Source organism: Macaca fascicularis, chromosome 3 (genome assembly GCF_037993035.2).
Source record: "Macaca fascicularis isolate 582-1 chromosome 3, T2T-MFA8v1.1".
Taxonomy (NCBI): domain Eukaryota; kingdom Metazoa; phylum Chordata; class Mammalia; order Primates; family Cercopithecidae; genus Macaca; species Macaca fascicularis.
This window is the reverse complement of record NC_088377.1, coordinates 154,324,827-154,339,533: the sequence shown is the minus strand read 5'-3', so window position 1 is coordinate 154,339,533 and position 14,707 is coordinate 154,324,827. Positions and strand designations below refer to the sequence as shown.

The window sequence follows — 14,707 nt, the reverse complement described above, 5'->3', positions numbered from 1 at the left end:
CAAAAAAGTCAGAAAATAACAGCTGCTGGCAAGGTTGCTGAGAAAGGGCAATGCTAATACACTGCTGGTGGGAATATAAATGAGTTCAGCCATTGTGGAAAGCAGTGTAGCAATTCCTCAAAGAACTTAAAATTACCACTAGACTCAACAATCCCATTATTGGGTATATACCCAAGGGACTATAAATCATTCTACAATAAAGACACATGCACACACATGTTCATCACAGCACAGTTCACAATAGCAAAGACATAGAATCAACCTAAGTGCCCCACAACAGTAGACTGGATAAAGAAAACGTGGTACATGTACACCATAGAATACCATGCAGCCATAAAAAAAGAATGGAATCATGTCCTTTGTAGCAACATGGATGGAGCTGGAGGTCATTATCCTAAGCAAACTAATTCAGGAACAGAAAACCACATACCTCACATTCTCACTTATTACTGGGAGCTAAGTGATGAGAACACGTGGACCCAAAGAGGGAAACAACATACACTGGGGATTACTTAAGGGTGGAGACAGAGAAGGGAAGAGGATAAAAAACCTACCTATTGGGAACTCTCTTTATTACCTGGGTGACAAAATAATCAGTACACCAAACTCCTTGTACACCAAACTCCTAAGACACGTAGTTTACCTATGTAACCTGTACATGTACCCCTGGACCTAAAATAAAAGTTTATAAAAAAGGAACTTCAACTTTATCAAGGGTAGTATATAAAACCTATACCAGTTATTATATTTAATGGTGAAACATTGGAATGTTCCTTCTGATCTAGGATTAATAGCGTCCATCCACTTGCCCACTTCTATCTACCAACATATTGGAAGTCCTGGGCAGAGTGGTAAGGGGGAAAAAAATGGATGGGTAGGTGGGTGAAACACAAATGTCATTTTTCACAGTTTAGGAACTTACGTACCTAGAGTACACAAAATAATATACAGATAAGCAATCGAGATAAATTTAGTAAAGCTGCTGGATCTAAAAAAGATATGCATAGTAGCCACCCCTCCTTCACAGAGAATACATGCCAGCACCCCCCATGGAGGCCTAAAACCACAGCTATTACTGAATCCTATATACATACTATGTTTTTATATATACATACCCATGATAAAGTTTAATTTATAAGTTAGGCACAATAAGAATAACAATAAAATAGAACAATTATAACAAAATACTATAAAAATTATGTGAGTATGGTATCTCAAAGTATCTTACTGTATTTCACTTACCCTTATGATGTGAGATGATAAAATGCCTATACAATGAGATGAAATTAGGTGAATGACATAGGCATTGTGACATAGCATTAGGCTACTGTTGACCTTCTGACCATATATCAGGAGGAGGAGGATCATCTGCTTTCAGTAATCCTAAATCATGAAGCCATGCCTATGTCCATTGTTAGATATCAGGATCATAAGATATCCTGTTAATGGCTAATGTAAAAAGTGTGGATACTTTGGACAAATGGATGTGATTCATGTCCTGGGTCTGACGGTGTGAGATTTTACCATGCTACTCAGAATGTCACGCTATTTAAATCTTATGAATTGGCTTATTTCTGGAATTTTCTGTTGAACATTTTCATACCATGGTTAACTATGGGTAACTGAAACCACAAAAGGTGAAACAGCAGATAAGGGGGGACTATTGTATCCAAGTCAATTGCATCTCTGTAACCAACAATAAAAAATGAAATTTTAAAAAAAAAAAAAAACAGTAAAGTGTTCCATGGGAAAAGAGATAATAAAAGCATCAAAAACTAGGAAATACCAAGGAATATAACTCCAACAAAAGATGTGAGGAAACTTTTTAGAGAAAATGATCAAAACTATTGACAGTTTTTTTAAGTAAATGGATAACTATTCATGTTCATGGATTTGAAGATTGAATATTATAAAGATGTTAATTCTCCTTAAATGATCTTTAGACTTAATGCCATACTAATAAAAGTCTTAAGTATATACTATACAGCAGTAAAAGTGAATTATAGAAGCACAAACAACTCAAAAACATAACATCAAATGAAAGCAGCAAATCACAAAACGTAGTTTAAACTAAACTGTAGACATAGATACTTAAGTCTCTAGTACTCAGTCATAGGTACTTAAGACTATAAAAGGAAATCAAGGGAATAAATAAGGATAAGTGACTAAAATAAGGATAGTGACTACCTAAAATAAGGATAGTGACTACCATTTTGGAAGGGTGTGGGGGATGTCATCAGGGAGGATCATGTTTCCAGGGTGTAGGCATTATGTCTTGACCTGAGTGGTAATTACGTGGTCACTCACTGAGTGACTATTCTTTAAACTGTGTATACTTTATGCAAATAAAAAAATAAGGAGCTAAGCCAAATAATTTGAAATAGACTAAGTATATTACTGAGAATTGATCAGTTATTAAGCTCATCCATGATATGATTAAGTTATTGGTGATTGTTCCATAATGTTGAAGTAACTTGAATGGTTTAAGTTACTTCATTGAGATAGAAAATTCAATTTATAAGAAGTATATATTTTTTAAGACTCTCAGAAATGTTTTGCTACTCAGTTTACTAGAATTTATACTACAGAATTTAGCATATAGCAAATTCTACTTTTACTATACTTGGGAAAACCATTAGTGGAAGAAATACAAATTTTTTATATAACATGGTAATAGAGCGCAATGATACCTATCACTTTTTAAGCACTTGCCATGTACTAGGCATAGGGTCAAGTATGAAATGTATTATCTTATTAATTCTGGAAAAATGTCTAAGGGTGAATACCACTATTATCCCCGTATTACATGTTAAGGGTCAGAGTCAGGTTATGATCTTAGCCTTTCTGATTTGAGAACTCCTTAACCATAGCCCAATAAGGATTAGAATGAGTATCTAGTAGTGTGTATAGTATTACATATTATTACAGATTCTCATTTGGTTTTTACTCTCACTCTCTCATGAGGGTAGAGTTTTCCAAGAGACTACATAGCATGTGATATTGCAACAGCCTGAATGCAAAAGTAGATATTAGAATTCATTCATTTTCAATTAAGCCAGACATTAGAGACTTGAAAAAATATATTTTTTTAAAATGGGGGTTGGGTGGGGGGGCAGGCACAGTGGCTCATGCCTCTAATCCCAGTACTTTGGGAGACTGAGGCTGGAGGATCACTTGAGCTCAGGAGTTCAAGACCAGCCTGGGCAGCATAGCAAGACCTTGTCTCAATTTTTAAAAAATTAAATAAGTAAATATATATAAAACAAGGCTGTACTTTTTTACTGTCCTTTTTAAGTCTAATAAATGAATATATTTTAAGACTTGTTCATCTTAACTTCAAATATGATCATTATTAATAGATATAACTCACAGAAATGAAAGTTCATTGGGGGCCTCAGTAATTTTTAAATGTGTAAAAGGGTCCTGAGACCAACAAGTTAAAAAACTGATAATCTATGTGATTTATTAAATTCTTATGTTTGATTTTGTTCTTATAAAATATGTGTTTTTAGGTTGCTACAAGCCTCAGGAAAAATCAGATTACTTGATGTTGGCAGCTGCTTTAACCCATTTCTGAAGTTTGAAGAATTCCTAACTGTTGGCATAGACATTGTACCTGCTGTAGAGGTATGCATAGTTTTGTTTCAGAGTTCAATATTTTACGTGTATATTTACAAAAGAAAAGCACTGTCTTTGTATCCCTAAAATAGCAAACATATTTCATGTGTACCCATTAAGAAGAAATTTCTATTCTAACTAAATACATTTTGTGAAAAATTGAGCATTTAAGCAAATTTTGTCTTTATCTTCTTTATCATCTAAATAGCCATAATCTAGAACTATGTTAGAGTAAAAGCTTAGCAATTAAGAAACTTCACCTGGGCATGGTGGATCATGCCTGTAATCCCAACACTTTAGGAGGTCAAGATGGGCGGATTACCTGAGGTCAGGAGTTTGAGACCAGCCTGGCCAACGTGGCAAAACCTAAAAAATAAAAAAATTAACTGGGCATGGTGGCGGGCACCTGTAATCACAGCTACTCAGGAGGCGGAGGCAGGAGAATCGCTTGAACCTGGGAGGCAGAGGTGGCAGTGAGCCTAGATCGCGTCACTGCACTCCAACCTGGGCGACACAGTGAGACTCCATCTAACAATAAAAAGAAACTTCAGTAGATTACAGAATTCCACATAGCTGTAGTGTTTGGGTTTTGCATTTTGTTGTATTTGGTTTATTATTTTCTTTTAATGCATCTCTTTCTGAAATATATAGTGTTGTAGAGCCATTATGGAATGGTAGAAAGAGGCAAGGGCTTTTGCATCAGCCAGAACTTTATTAAATCCAGCTTGTTTGTACTTGAGTCAATGAAACTACTTAACACTTGGCCTGGTAAATTGTAGGAACTCAGTAAATGATAGATTCTATCCTTTCTTTTGAGAACATTTCCTATGGGTCAGTTATTATGACACTATCATTTCAATTCAGTGAAGCAGGATCGCCTCCTTATCAGCTTGAACTTTAAGACGGAGTTTCGCTCTTGTTGCCCAGGCTTGAGTGCAGTGGCGTGATCACTCACTGCAACCTATGCCTCCTGGGTTCCAGAAATTCTCCTGCCTCAGCCTCTGAAATAGCTGAATTACAGGCATGCACCACCATGCCCAGCTAACTTTGTATTTTTAGTAGAGACTGGGTTTCACCATGTTGGTCAGGCTGGTCTCGAACTCCTGAGCTCAGGTGATCCACCTGCCTCAACCTCCCAAAGTGCTGGGATTGCAGGCATGAACTACTACACCCAGCCAGCTTGAACTTTCTTTTACCTTAATCATGTGATGCCAAGAGTTTGTGTTAAAGGCATTTTTTAAAGATAGATGACTCTAAAGTAGGCACATTATATCAGAAAAAGATTTTTTTCCAGAATAACATTAATTCATTATGTTTACCATTTTACTCTTGATAGAACTGCAGACACAAAAAAATTTTTTAAATGCATTTAAATATTTATAAAATGCATTTTAATGTTATTTTTAAAGTATGGATTAGAATATTAATATATCAGTTATTAGGGATTTTTTCCCTCTACTGCTGTATTCCCAGTACCTAGAAGAGTGCCTAGTATATTTAATACTTTTTTAAATAAAAGAATAGAATATTTCCAACCTAGGTTTGAACCTCTCCATCACCTTTTTCTAGTCTCTGATCCTCAGTTTTCTCACCTGTATAATGGGGTTAGTAGTGGACCACATTTCATAGGATGTTGTAATGTTTTCTTGGGGAAAAAAAAAGTATTTAAAGCACCAAGCATAGTACCTCTTATGTAGTGCCTCCTAAATAAATGTTTGTTGTTACTACTGGTAAGTTCCTGCATGAAGATTTAACTTTAATTATGTATCAGTTTGATGAGCATGATTAAATCGGTATAACACTGAGGAACAAGCAAGTCCTAAAACCATTCCTGTTAGTTCTACTTTTGTCTTCTCTATGCTAAAATCACTGTTCTTAGCTTACCACTGCAGAGAATTTCTGTGCCATCAGGAACTAGTTTTAAAGCCCAAGTGGCTTCATGCATGAATTCTCTTCCCTTCCTTCCTCAAGACATACATGATTCAGGGACTGCTGAGACATCATGACCATTTGATCTGATCCTTAAGCTTAATATTAAATCTATCTATGGATAGGGTTATAAACACTGAATTGTATAGTCACCAGGGAAGACGAAAGAACTGCTATAAATAAGTGTAGAATCAGAGTTTCACAGTTCAGAATCCTATAATTTTAAAACAGAGTAAAGGGACTTACTCTTCCAGCCAAGATGGGATAACAGACCAGCTTTATCCTCTTCCACTTGAAGCAACAAAAATGTGGACATAATATTTGAAATAATTTGACACTGCACATCAGGTAATGAAGGACAGTGATCTCTGAGAGATGGAAAACAAATGAGACAAGCGCTACAGTTACTCTAGGATATTGCCTTGAGAGAGTTTCCAGGATGTAGCACAGAGAGAAACCCTAGCAGAGTTCAGGTGATTCCGTGACTTGTGAAGATGGAATTGTGAGTCCTCAGAGACCGAGGCAGCTCGTGTTTCTAGAATGGTCTACTGAAAATAAGAAAGCCATAGAAGGAAAACTCCAGAGGCCTGCAAAAGGTCCCCCTTTGAATACTCAGCTGAGTACAGATCAGCACACATGTATATGAGAAGACTACATGAGACTGTACTGTCCGAAAGGATTAGAGGTTACAGTGGCCAGCACTCACACAGGGAAGTACTAATATGGTACCTGTTCCCATCAGCCATACTGGAACATTCAAGATTCACAGACATTTAATAGAGTACACAGAGAAGGGTCTTACCTCAATAATGGAGAATAATTTGCCTTAGACTAAACACTAGTGCTCTAGTCCCACGTAACAAATCTTAAAAGCAAGACCCAAAAAGTTCAGGTTGTCTCCAGGTATCTTAACTACATCCCAGAACACAGTTCAGAAATATTTATAGCAATCCATAGTTATGTAGAACCCACCAAGGTAAAATTCACCATGTCTAGCATCCAAAAAAAATTATAGCCATGCAGAGCAGCAAGAAAATAGGACTCACAGTGAGGAGATAAATCAGCCAACAACGACCAACCCTAAACTGACACAGAAACAAGGACATTAAAATAGAGATAATACCCGTTTGGGAAAATTCCTTAAGCTAAACATTTACACAGTTTATATTCTTCCGTTATGCATGTTATGCTTCAATACAGTGTTATTATTTTAAAAATATCAAAACTGTATAAAAAGCTAAGAAGAAACTGTTCTAGAGACAGTACTACAATGTGTGATGTGAAAATGCATACCGGATAGGATTAATGCATATTAGATGTTGCAGAAGGAAAGGTAAATTGAAGATAATAACACCTATCCAAAATGAAACACAATTTTTAAAATAGAAGAGCATCAGTGATACAAATCTAAGCAGCTAAATATAAACATAATTGGAATCCCCCAAAAGGTGGGGTTAAAAAAATAATGGCCAAAAACTTTCCAATTTGATGAAAGCTTTAAACTCACAAATTCAGAGAAGCCCAACAAACTCCAAACAAAAGAAACATGAAGAAAAATTACACCAAGGAACATCAAATCAAACTTCTAAAACTAGTGATAAAGTCTTAAAAGCTCCCAGAAATTGTAAAGACACCTTAAAGTACTGAAATAAAAAGTCACCTAGAATTTTATACCCAGCCAAAATATCTTTCAAAAATGAAGATGAAATTGATTTTCTTCAGATATCTAAAAACTGAAATTATTCAATATTAGCAGGCTTATATTACAAGAAATGTTAAGTTGGAAGTGCTTTAGCCAGGTAGAAATATGGCTCTACACAAAGGAATGAAGAACACTAGAAGTGGTAACTATACAGCTAAAAAGATTTTCTCTTCTTGTTTAAACTCTTTAAAGATAAATAAAAATAGATATTTGTGTGTATATATACTAGCAGCAACCAATCAGAAATTTAAATTAAAAACAGTACCATATACTCTAGCATCAAAAATATGAAATATTTTATATGTAAACATATATAAAATATGTAGCTCATAAATCTGACAAAAGTAGAAAAATCCAAATGCTGCAAACCACAAATTAGGAGAAAGTAAAGATGACCTAGGCTGGGTGCAGTGGCTCACACCTGTAACCCCAGCATTTTGGGAGGCCTAGGTAAGTGGATTGCTGGTATCCAAAAGGTCGAGACCATCCTGGGCAATGTGGCGAAAACCTGTCTCTACAAAAAAAAAAAAGAAAAATTAGCCAGATGTGGTGGCACTTGCCTGTAGTCTCAGCTACTTAGGAGCCTGAGGTAGGAAGATTGCTTGAGCCCAGAGGGTGGAGGTTGCAGTGAGCTACGATCACACCACTGCACTCCAGCCTAGGTGACAGAGTGAGACTCTATCTGTATAGAATCAGTGCAGTCCTCACCAAACTCTTGTGGGCTTTTTTGTAGAAATTAAAAAACTTACTCTGAAATTTGTGTGGAAATTGAAAGGACCTAGAATTAATACCTCAAAACAACTTTGAAAAAGGACAGTGTTGGAGAGTAACACTACCTGATTTCAAAATTATAAAGCTACAGTATTCAAGACAGTGTGGTATTGATGTTCAAGAATATCAGTGAAATATAATAGATGGTTCACAAATAGGCCCAAACTTAGATACCTGATTTTTGCCCGAGATGGAGAGCATAGTCTTTTGCACAGTGGTGTTGAAGCAAAGGGGTATCCATATACAAAAGAAGAAACTTCAGACCATACCACACTCCATATAAAAAAAAATGAACTTGGCCAGGCACGGTGGATCATGCCTGTAATCCCAGCACTTTGGGAGGCCAAGGTGGGCGGATCACAAGGTCAGGAGTTCGAGACCAGCCTGGCCAATATGGTGAAACCCCGTCTCCACTAAAAATACAAAAATTAGGCAGGCATGGTAGTGTGTGCCTGTAGTCCCAGCTACTCAAGAGTCTGAGGCAGGAGAATCACTTGAACCCAGGAGGCAGAGGTTGCAGTGAGCCAAGATCATACTGCTGCACTCCAGCCTGGGCAACAGAGTGAGACTCCATCTGGAAAAAAAACTCAAAATGTATTATAGACCTAAATGAAAAAAACAAACTATAAAACTAGTAAAGGAAAACATTTTGGAAAAAAAAGTCTTTATGACCTTGGGATAGGACAAGACTTCTTAGACCTGACTTCAAAAGCAACATCTGAGAAATAACAAATTGATAAATTAGTCTTCATCAAAATTAAAACTTCAGCTCTTCAAAGGACACTGTTAAAAGAATGAAAAGATAAGCCACATGATACTAAGAAAATATTTTCAAGTCATATATCATAAAGGACTTGCATCAAGAATATATAAAGAACTCTCAAAACCCAGTAAGAAAATATTTAAAATTTAAGGAAACCCAATTATTTTTAAATGGGCGAAATATTTGAACACTTTAACACAGAAGATATCTGGATGGCAGATAAATCTGGGAAAAGATGATAAACATCACTAACTCATTAGGAAAATGTAGATTAAAACTGCAATACCACTACACACCTATAACAATTACTAAAATGAAATAGACTAGCTATACCAAGAGTTGATAAGGATTTGGAGGAACTGGAACTCACATACTCCTGGTGGGAACATGAAACTACATAACCACTTTTGAAATCAGTTGGGAGTTATTTAAAAATTAAACTTACTACACCACCTACTGTATGATCTAGCCACCCAAGATATTTCCCCAAGACAAATTAAAGAATGTTGGTTCAAACACATGAATGGGAATACTCACAGCAGCTTGAATTGTAATAACCAAAAACTAGAAACAACCCAGATATCCATAAACAGATGTATATGGATAAACCAACTGTGGTACATCCTTGATACAATGGGATACCGTTCTGCAATTTAAAAAGGAATAAACTATTAATACCTGCAAGAAAAATCTCAAAATTATTATTTATATGAAATTCTAGGAAATACAAACTTGAATATAGTGATAGAAATCACATCAATGATTGCCTGCTGGCAGGGGAAGAGAAGGAAGGGACTATAAAGGGGCATAAGGAAAATTATGGGATGTTGGATCTATTCATTAACTTGACCATGCCCGTGGTCTCATGAGTGTAAAAATACATCACAACTTGCCAGACTTATGCTTTTGTGTCACTTATACATGAGTAAAGCTGCCTTTAAGAAAAAGGGAAGAAGAAAAGCATCTTTTTTTCTGGTACTAGAACATTACGTATCACTTTTCCTAATAAACAGTCCAGATGACTATGTGGCCAGCTTGTATATACACTAACATGAGTGAGGGATTAAGGTATTAGGTCATATCTTCGTTAATAACTATTGGTATATGACAGAGTAATTTTTGTCTGATTTTAAAATTGCTTTCTTCTGGTCCATTTCCATAGTTTTAAGATTTAGCAAATTATATAATGTTGTTTATTCCTTTAGTTGTATTGTTTCCCATGGCCATTTGTCTAACTAAATTTAATTTGTTCCAAACCAGGGATTAGCTTTTTAATAAAATAAAAGTAATGTTGAGGGTTACTTTTTAAATGCTTAAAGTTAATGATTTCAAATAACTTAAGTTTTGGAATCATTCTGCTTGTACAAATTTTATAATGCCTCTTTCATTATCCTCTTTAATTTATTTGATTCATCTTTATTTCATGGTATTTCTTGTTTAGAGTTTTTATATTAGCTTGTTTTTGGTAACTGTAAATGTTAAACTGAATGTAAATAGAAATGTCATTCCTGTAAACTCCTACCCAAATTAAAATTCATGTAAGTCCTAACCCAAAATACACACTTAAATTATTTCCCATTTTAAATTGTTAGGCAAAAATATATATTTAAATGATGATTAGCAAGTCTTTGGACTTAACTACTTTGAGATTTTTGTAAAAGTTGTGGTTGAATAAATCTGTTCAAATTTAAAATTTAAAAGGAAAAATGTATAATCAATGCTGGAATTATTACTATGATATGTGAAATGGTTTGCTGAAAAGTCTATGTATTAAAGTGGAAATAATCTTGAAGTTCTTAATATGCCTTGTTTTCTGTTTCTGCAGAGTGTCTATAAATGTGATTTCCTGAACTTACAGCTTCAGCAACCACTCCAGCTTGCACAGGATGCTATAGATGCTTTTTTGAAGCAGCTGAAAAACCCTATTGATTCTCTTCCTGGAGAACTTTTCCATGTGGTTGTTTTCTCTCTCCTCCTTTCTTATTTTCCATCTCCTTACCAGCGATGGATTTGCTGCAAGAAAGCCCATGAACTGTTAGTGTTAAATGGTTTATTACTTATCATCACACCTGATTCCTCCCATCAGAACCGTCATGCTATGATGATGAAAAGCTGGAAGATTGCTATAGAGTCTCTGGGCTTTAAACGCTTCAAGTACTCAAAATTTTCACATATGCATCTGATGGCATTTAGGAAAATCTCTCTAAAAACCACAAGTGACTTGGTTAGTAGGAACTACCCAGGAATGTTATATATTCCTCAAGATTTCAACAGTATAGAAGATGAGGAATATTCTAATCCTTCCTGCTATGTTCGATCAGATATAGAAGATGAACAACTAGCATATGGTTTCACAGAACTCCCTGATGCTCCATATGACTCAGATTCTGGAGAAAGTCAAGCCAGCTCTATTCCTTTCTATGAGCTAGAGGACCCCATATTACTTTTAAGTTAATATAGAAGCAAAAGGCCCTTTCAGTCCAGGCTCCTAAACTAATTGCTTACACCAATTGGAAATACTAACATGAACTCAGTACTGAAAACCTGGTTTGCATAAAAGAAATGCAGAGGTTTACAGAGTTTGCTATTTTTTTCTACTTCTCAATTTTAAAATTTATTCTTATATAGAAAGCTTAAAGTTTCATGCAGAGTGACTCATGTCATAGCAGAAACTTCTGTTACTTTAGCATTTAGCACTATCATAGAAAGGTACCTTTTTCTCTTTAGTGCTATTGTGAAAACAAGCATAATTTGCTATATGTTTTCCTTTTCAACTTTTCAGTGTTGACTATAAACCATTGAATGGGAAACTTTAAGATGTAGAAAGCTGTAGATTGCACTTTGATGACTCACAAGTTAAATGTGATACAGAAAAATAGATCGGTTAGTTGTTTTGTGATGCACTTATCTTTTTCTTTTTTCTAACTAAAATTGTGATGTTACAGAAAGTCATTTTATCTTCCTTTATATTTCCTGAACTTTTTGTAATTGGTGATAATTCTTTTTCTTTTTTCCTTCTATTAAAAGCTCATTTGACAGCATCAGACATTGGGGGAGAGATTTCCCCCAAAGTATGTATTCTAATTTCATTAGCCCTATCCATTAAACACCATTGCCAAAGTAGTATTTTCGTAACTGTTGATTTGGGCCTTGGTGTGAAGTATATTTACCTGAGAGTTCACTTTTACTTTTCTTAAACTTAGGTTTCATTTACAAAATGTTTTATTTAAGCAAGGAACAATGTAATACTCAATAATGACCTAAAACACCTTTTTGAAAGGGTTTGCACTTGGAAGAGTTTATGTTCTGTTGAAACCAACTTTGATAGGGTCCTCACCTTTCTGTGAAGGAGGTGCCGCACTACAAGTTTCAAATTATATGGAAAAACTTAAAATTAATCCTCTGTTGGTGATCTCATAAAATGGTTTTGACCTTTTGGTATCTTAATTTCTATCTAAACTCTATCAGAAAATTTTCTTTGACTATATCAATTAGTTGGCTGTGGGAATTTTCCCTTTCCACATTAATAAATGCCTTTCTGTGTTTCTGAATCAGAAGCAAATGATTAGGGAAAAATATATGTCCAAACAAGACAAGATTAGTTTAAACAGTTAAGAACATTTAGTCCACATTGTCTTGTCAGCCAGCAATTGTCACGGAAACTATCATTTTTAAGAGTGCCACTGTGTGGATTTTTTTTTTCAAGTGGTTATTACATTAAAATTACCTCATACTGAGGTTTTTGCACTGAAATATCACAGTTTCAGATTTCATGGTTAATGTTGTGCGTATGTTTGTATGTTTTTAAAGGAAACTTGCATTTTCAATAGTTGATCCTAAATTTCATAAACTGCACTTCTTTACTCTGGTAAAGCTGATGTTTTTGTGCTTATTGTGAATTGCCGTAGTACCTTTGAATGTCAAACTTTATTTAGAAATATAAAACTTATCCTTTATGATATAAATGGTTGAGTGTATGTACCCAGTATTTCAAATTAAATTTCACATTGCTAAATTAATGAAAGTAACAAGATTGTGATTTTTTAAAGTCAGTTGATTAAATGCAATAAATATTGGTTGCTCAAATATGCCACAAGTAACTCAAAATTTTTCATTTACTTTCAATAGCATAAGATTGCTTAATATTTAGGATTGACTGTTGTTTCCAGTTAAGCACTACAGGATTATGCCTTGTAGCTTCCCCAAGAGAAGGGGGGAAAAAAGCACTGTGTTGATAATACAGAACTATTTTGAACAATTTTGGTAGTAACTTTTACCATACTGTTTGCTTTTTGACTTGGGTAAATATCTTAAGAGAAAAGAAAACAATACACCAAATGAAAATGCTTTGAAAGTAAATGAAAACAGCACTTTTGAAAGGCTGGTGTAGTATGACCCTGGAGTCAGCCTTTGTGTTATAGCTAAAATGTTGGTGCTATAAATTCTGATTGTTTACAGATGTTGATTCTGCTTATGCTCCAAAGTGTGCATGATGTATTTTACGTAGTACTCTGAGGAAGTCTCTTTATAAAACCTACTACCACTTAGTATAAATTTGTTTGAATTTATATCATTTGTTACTGTAAATTCAGCTTATTCAAATTAGGTTGGCACAGATTTAAACTGATATACATTCCACCAAAGCCAATTCAGTGTATAAGTATTGAAGTATAAGCAGTCATTGCAGCTTGATGCCAGATCATGTATGTAATAACAAGTGGAAGTTAATAGGGCCTTCTAATACTGTATGGGTACTCCTAAGAATTATTTCATTTTGGATGTAAAGAAGTTATAAGGCCTCCTGTCACATTCACAGCAGGTTCTCCAAAATAATTTGGTTGTTTCAAAAACAAATGGTAATCATTTGGTTGGATTCTTCAGGATCATGACTAGATCATATGGTTTTACCATAGTTGCCAAGTGGTGGGAGGTAGCATACCTGAAAATGTACGTGTGTGTTTGTTGTATTTTTTCACATTTTGTGAACAAAGCACATTTATTAAAAATTTTAAATTTTCTAGTATTCTTTGTCTGTTACTTGTAAACCGAAAGTTCTGTGGTCTTTGATGTATCTCACTAAGTGATTTTGGCATTGGGAAGCAATTTAGAACTTGAGTGACTTGTACAATTTTCCAACTGGGTTTCATTTTTGTTAAATCCCTTAATGTCATAAATTTATTTACTGAGATCCAGAGAACTCAAGTGACTTCCCATTGTCATGTTTTGTCATGTTTATGACAGAAGCAGGGCAACAGCATAAATTCTACTTCATTATGTGTCAACCATATCATATTCTTTTTTTTGAAAGTAAACTACATAATAATTTATCAGTTCTTTCAGGGCAGCAGATGTCTTTCTCGTAATATGAAAGGTTTTTTGTTGTTGTTGTTTATTAAACAAATGTTTGAATTCTGCCATGTGCTGTATTGCTGGGAAAGCAGCAAGGATTGGAGTGATCATTGTCCCCTGCTCTCGTGGAACTTATGACCTAAGAGTGAAGACAAGCATGCTACGTGTACTTAGTATCTGTATACAAGAATGATTACCTGCTGATCCTATAGTTTTGCCCCTGCTTAAAATCCTTAATTCACAGACGTAGAACAGGAAATAAGAAAAGCTTTAAACACAAAACTAGCAAATTACATATTGTGGATAAGAGATGTATTGTTCATACCTCTAGAAAAGTATAACCTAAATATAAATTCTGATGTAAAAGCAGAAAAAAAAAATGGATTCAAGCTTTTTGTTCCATTTTCCCACACTTTCTGAGCACCATGCAGCAATGCTATTCCTCTGCCAGAGTCCACACACTAGGTCAGCAGAAATGTAAATCAAAGATTTGGTTCCTTCTTGGTTTTGTGAATTGCTTGTTAGATGGTAACAAAGGTAGAAAACATTCTTTGTTACAAAAAAAACAAAACAAA

General features: G+C 34.8%; 1 protein-coding gene across 2 annotated transcripts in view; it reads left to right on the top strand.

Moving 5' to 3' along the window:
* Positions 1-13,806, top strand: part of SAMTOR (S-adenosylmethionine sensor upstream of mTORC1) — a 119,028-nt gene extending 105,222 nt beyond the window's left edge. For both annotated transcript variants that reach the window (XM_015447956.3, XM_005550555.4), the window contains 2 exons: positions 3,513-3,627; positions 10,609-13,806. In XM_015447956.3, the coding sequence (XP_015303442.1) occupies positions 3,513-3,627; positions 10,609-11,238 (745 nt within the window). In that variant the 3' untranslated portion in view covers positions 11,239-13,806. The remainder of the gene's footprint in view (positions 1-3,512; positions 3,628-10,608) is intronic.
* Positions 13,807-14,707: the final 901 nt, after the last annotated feature.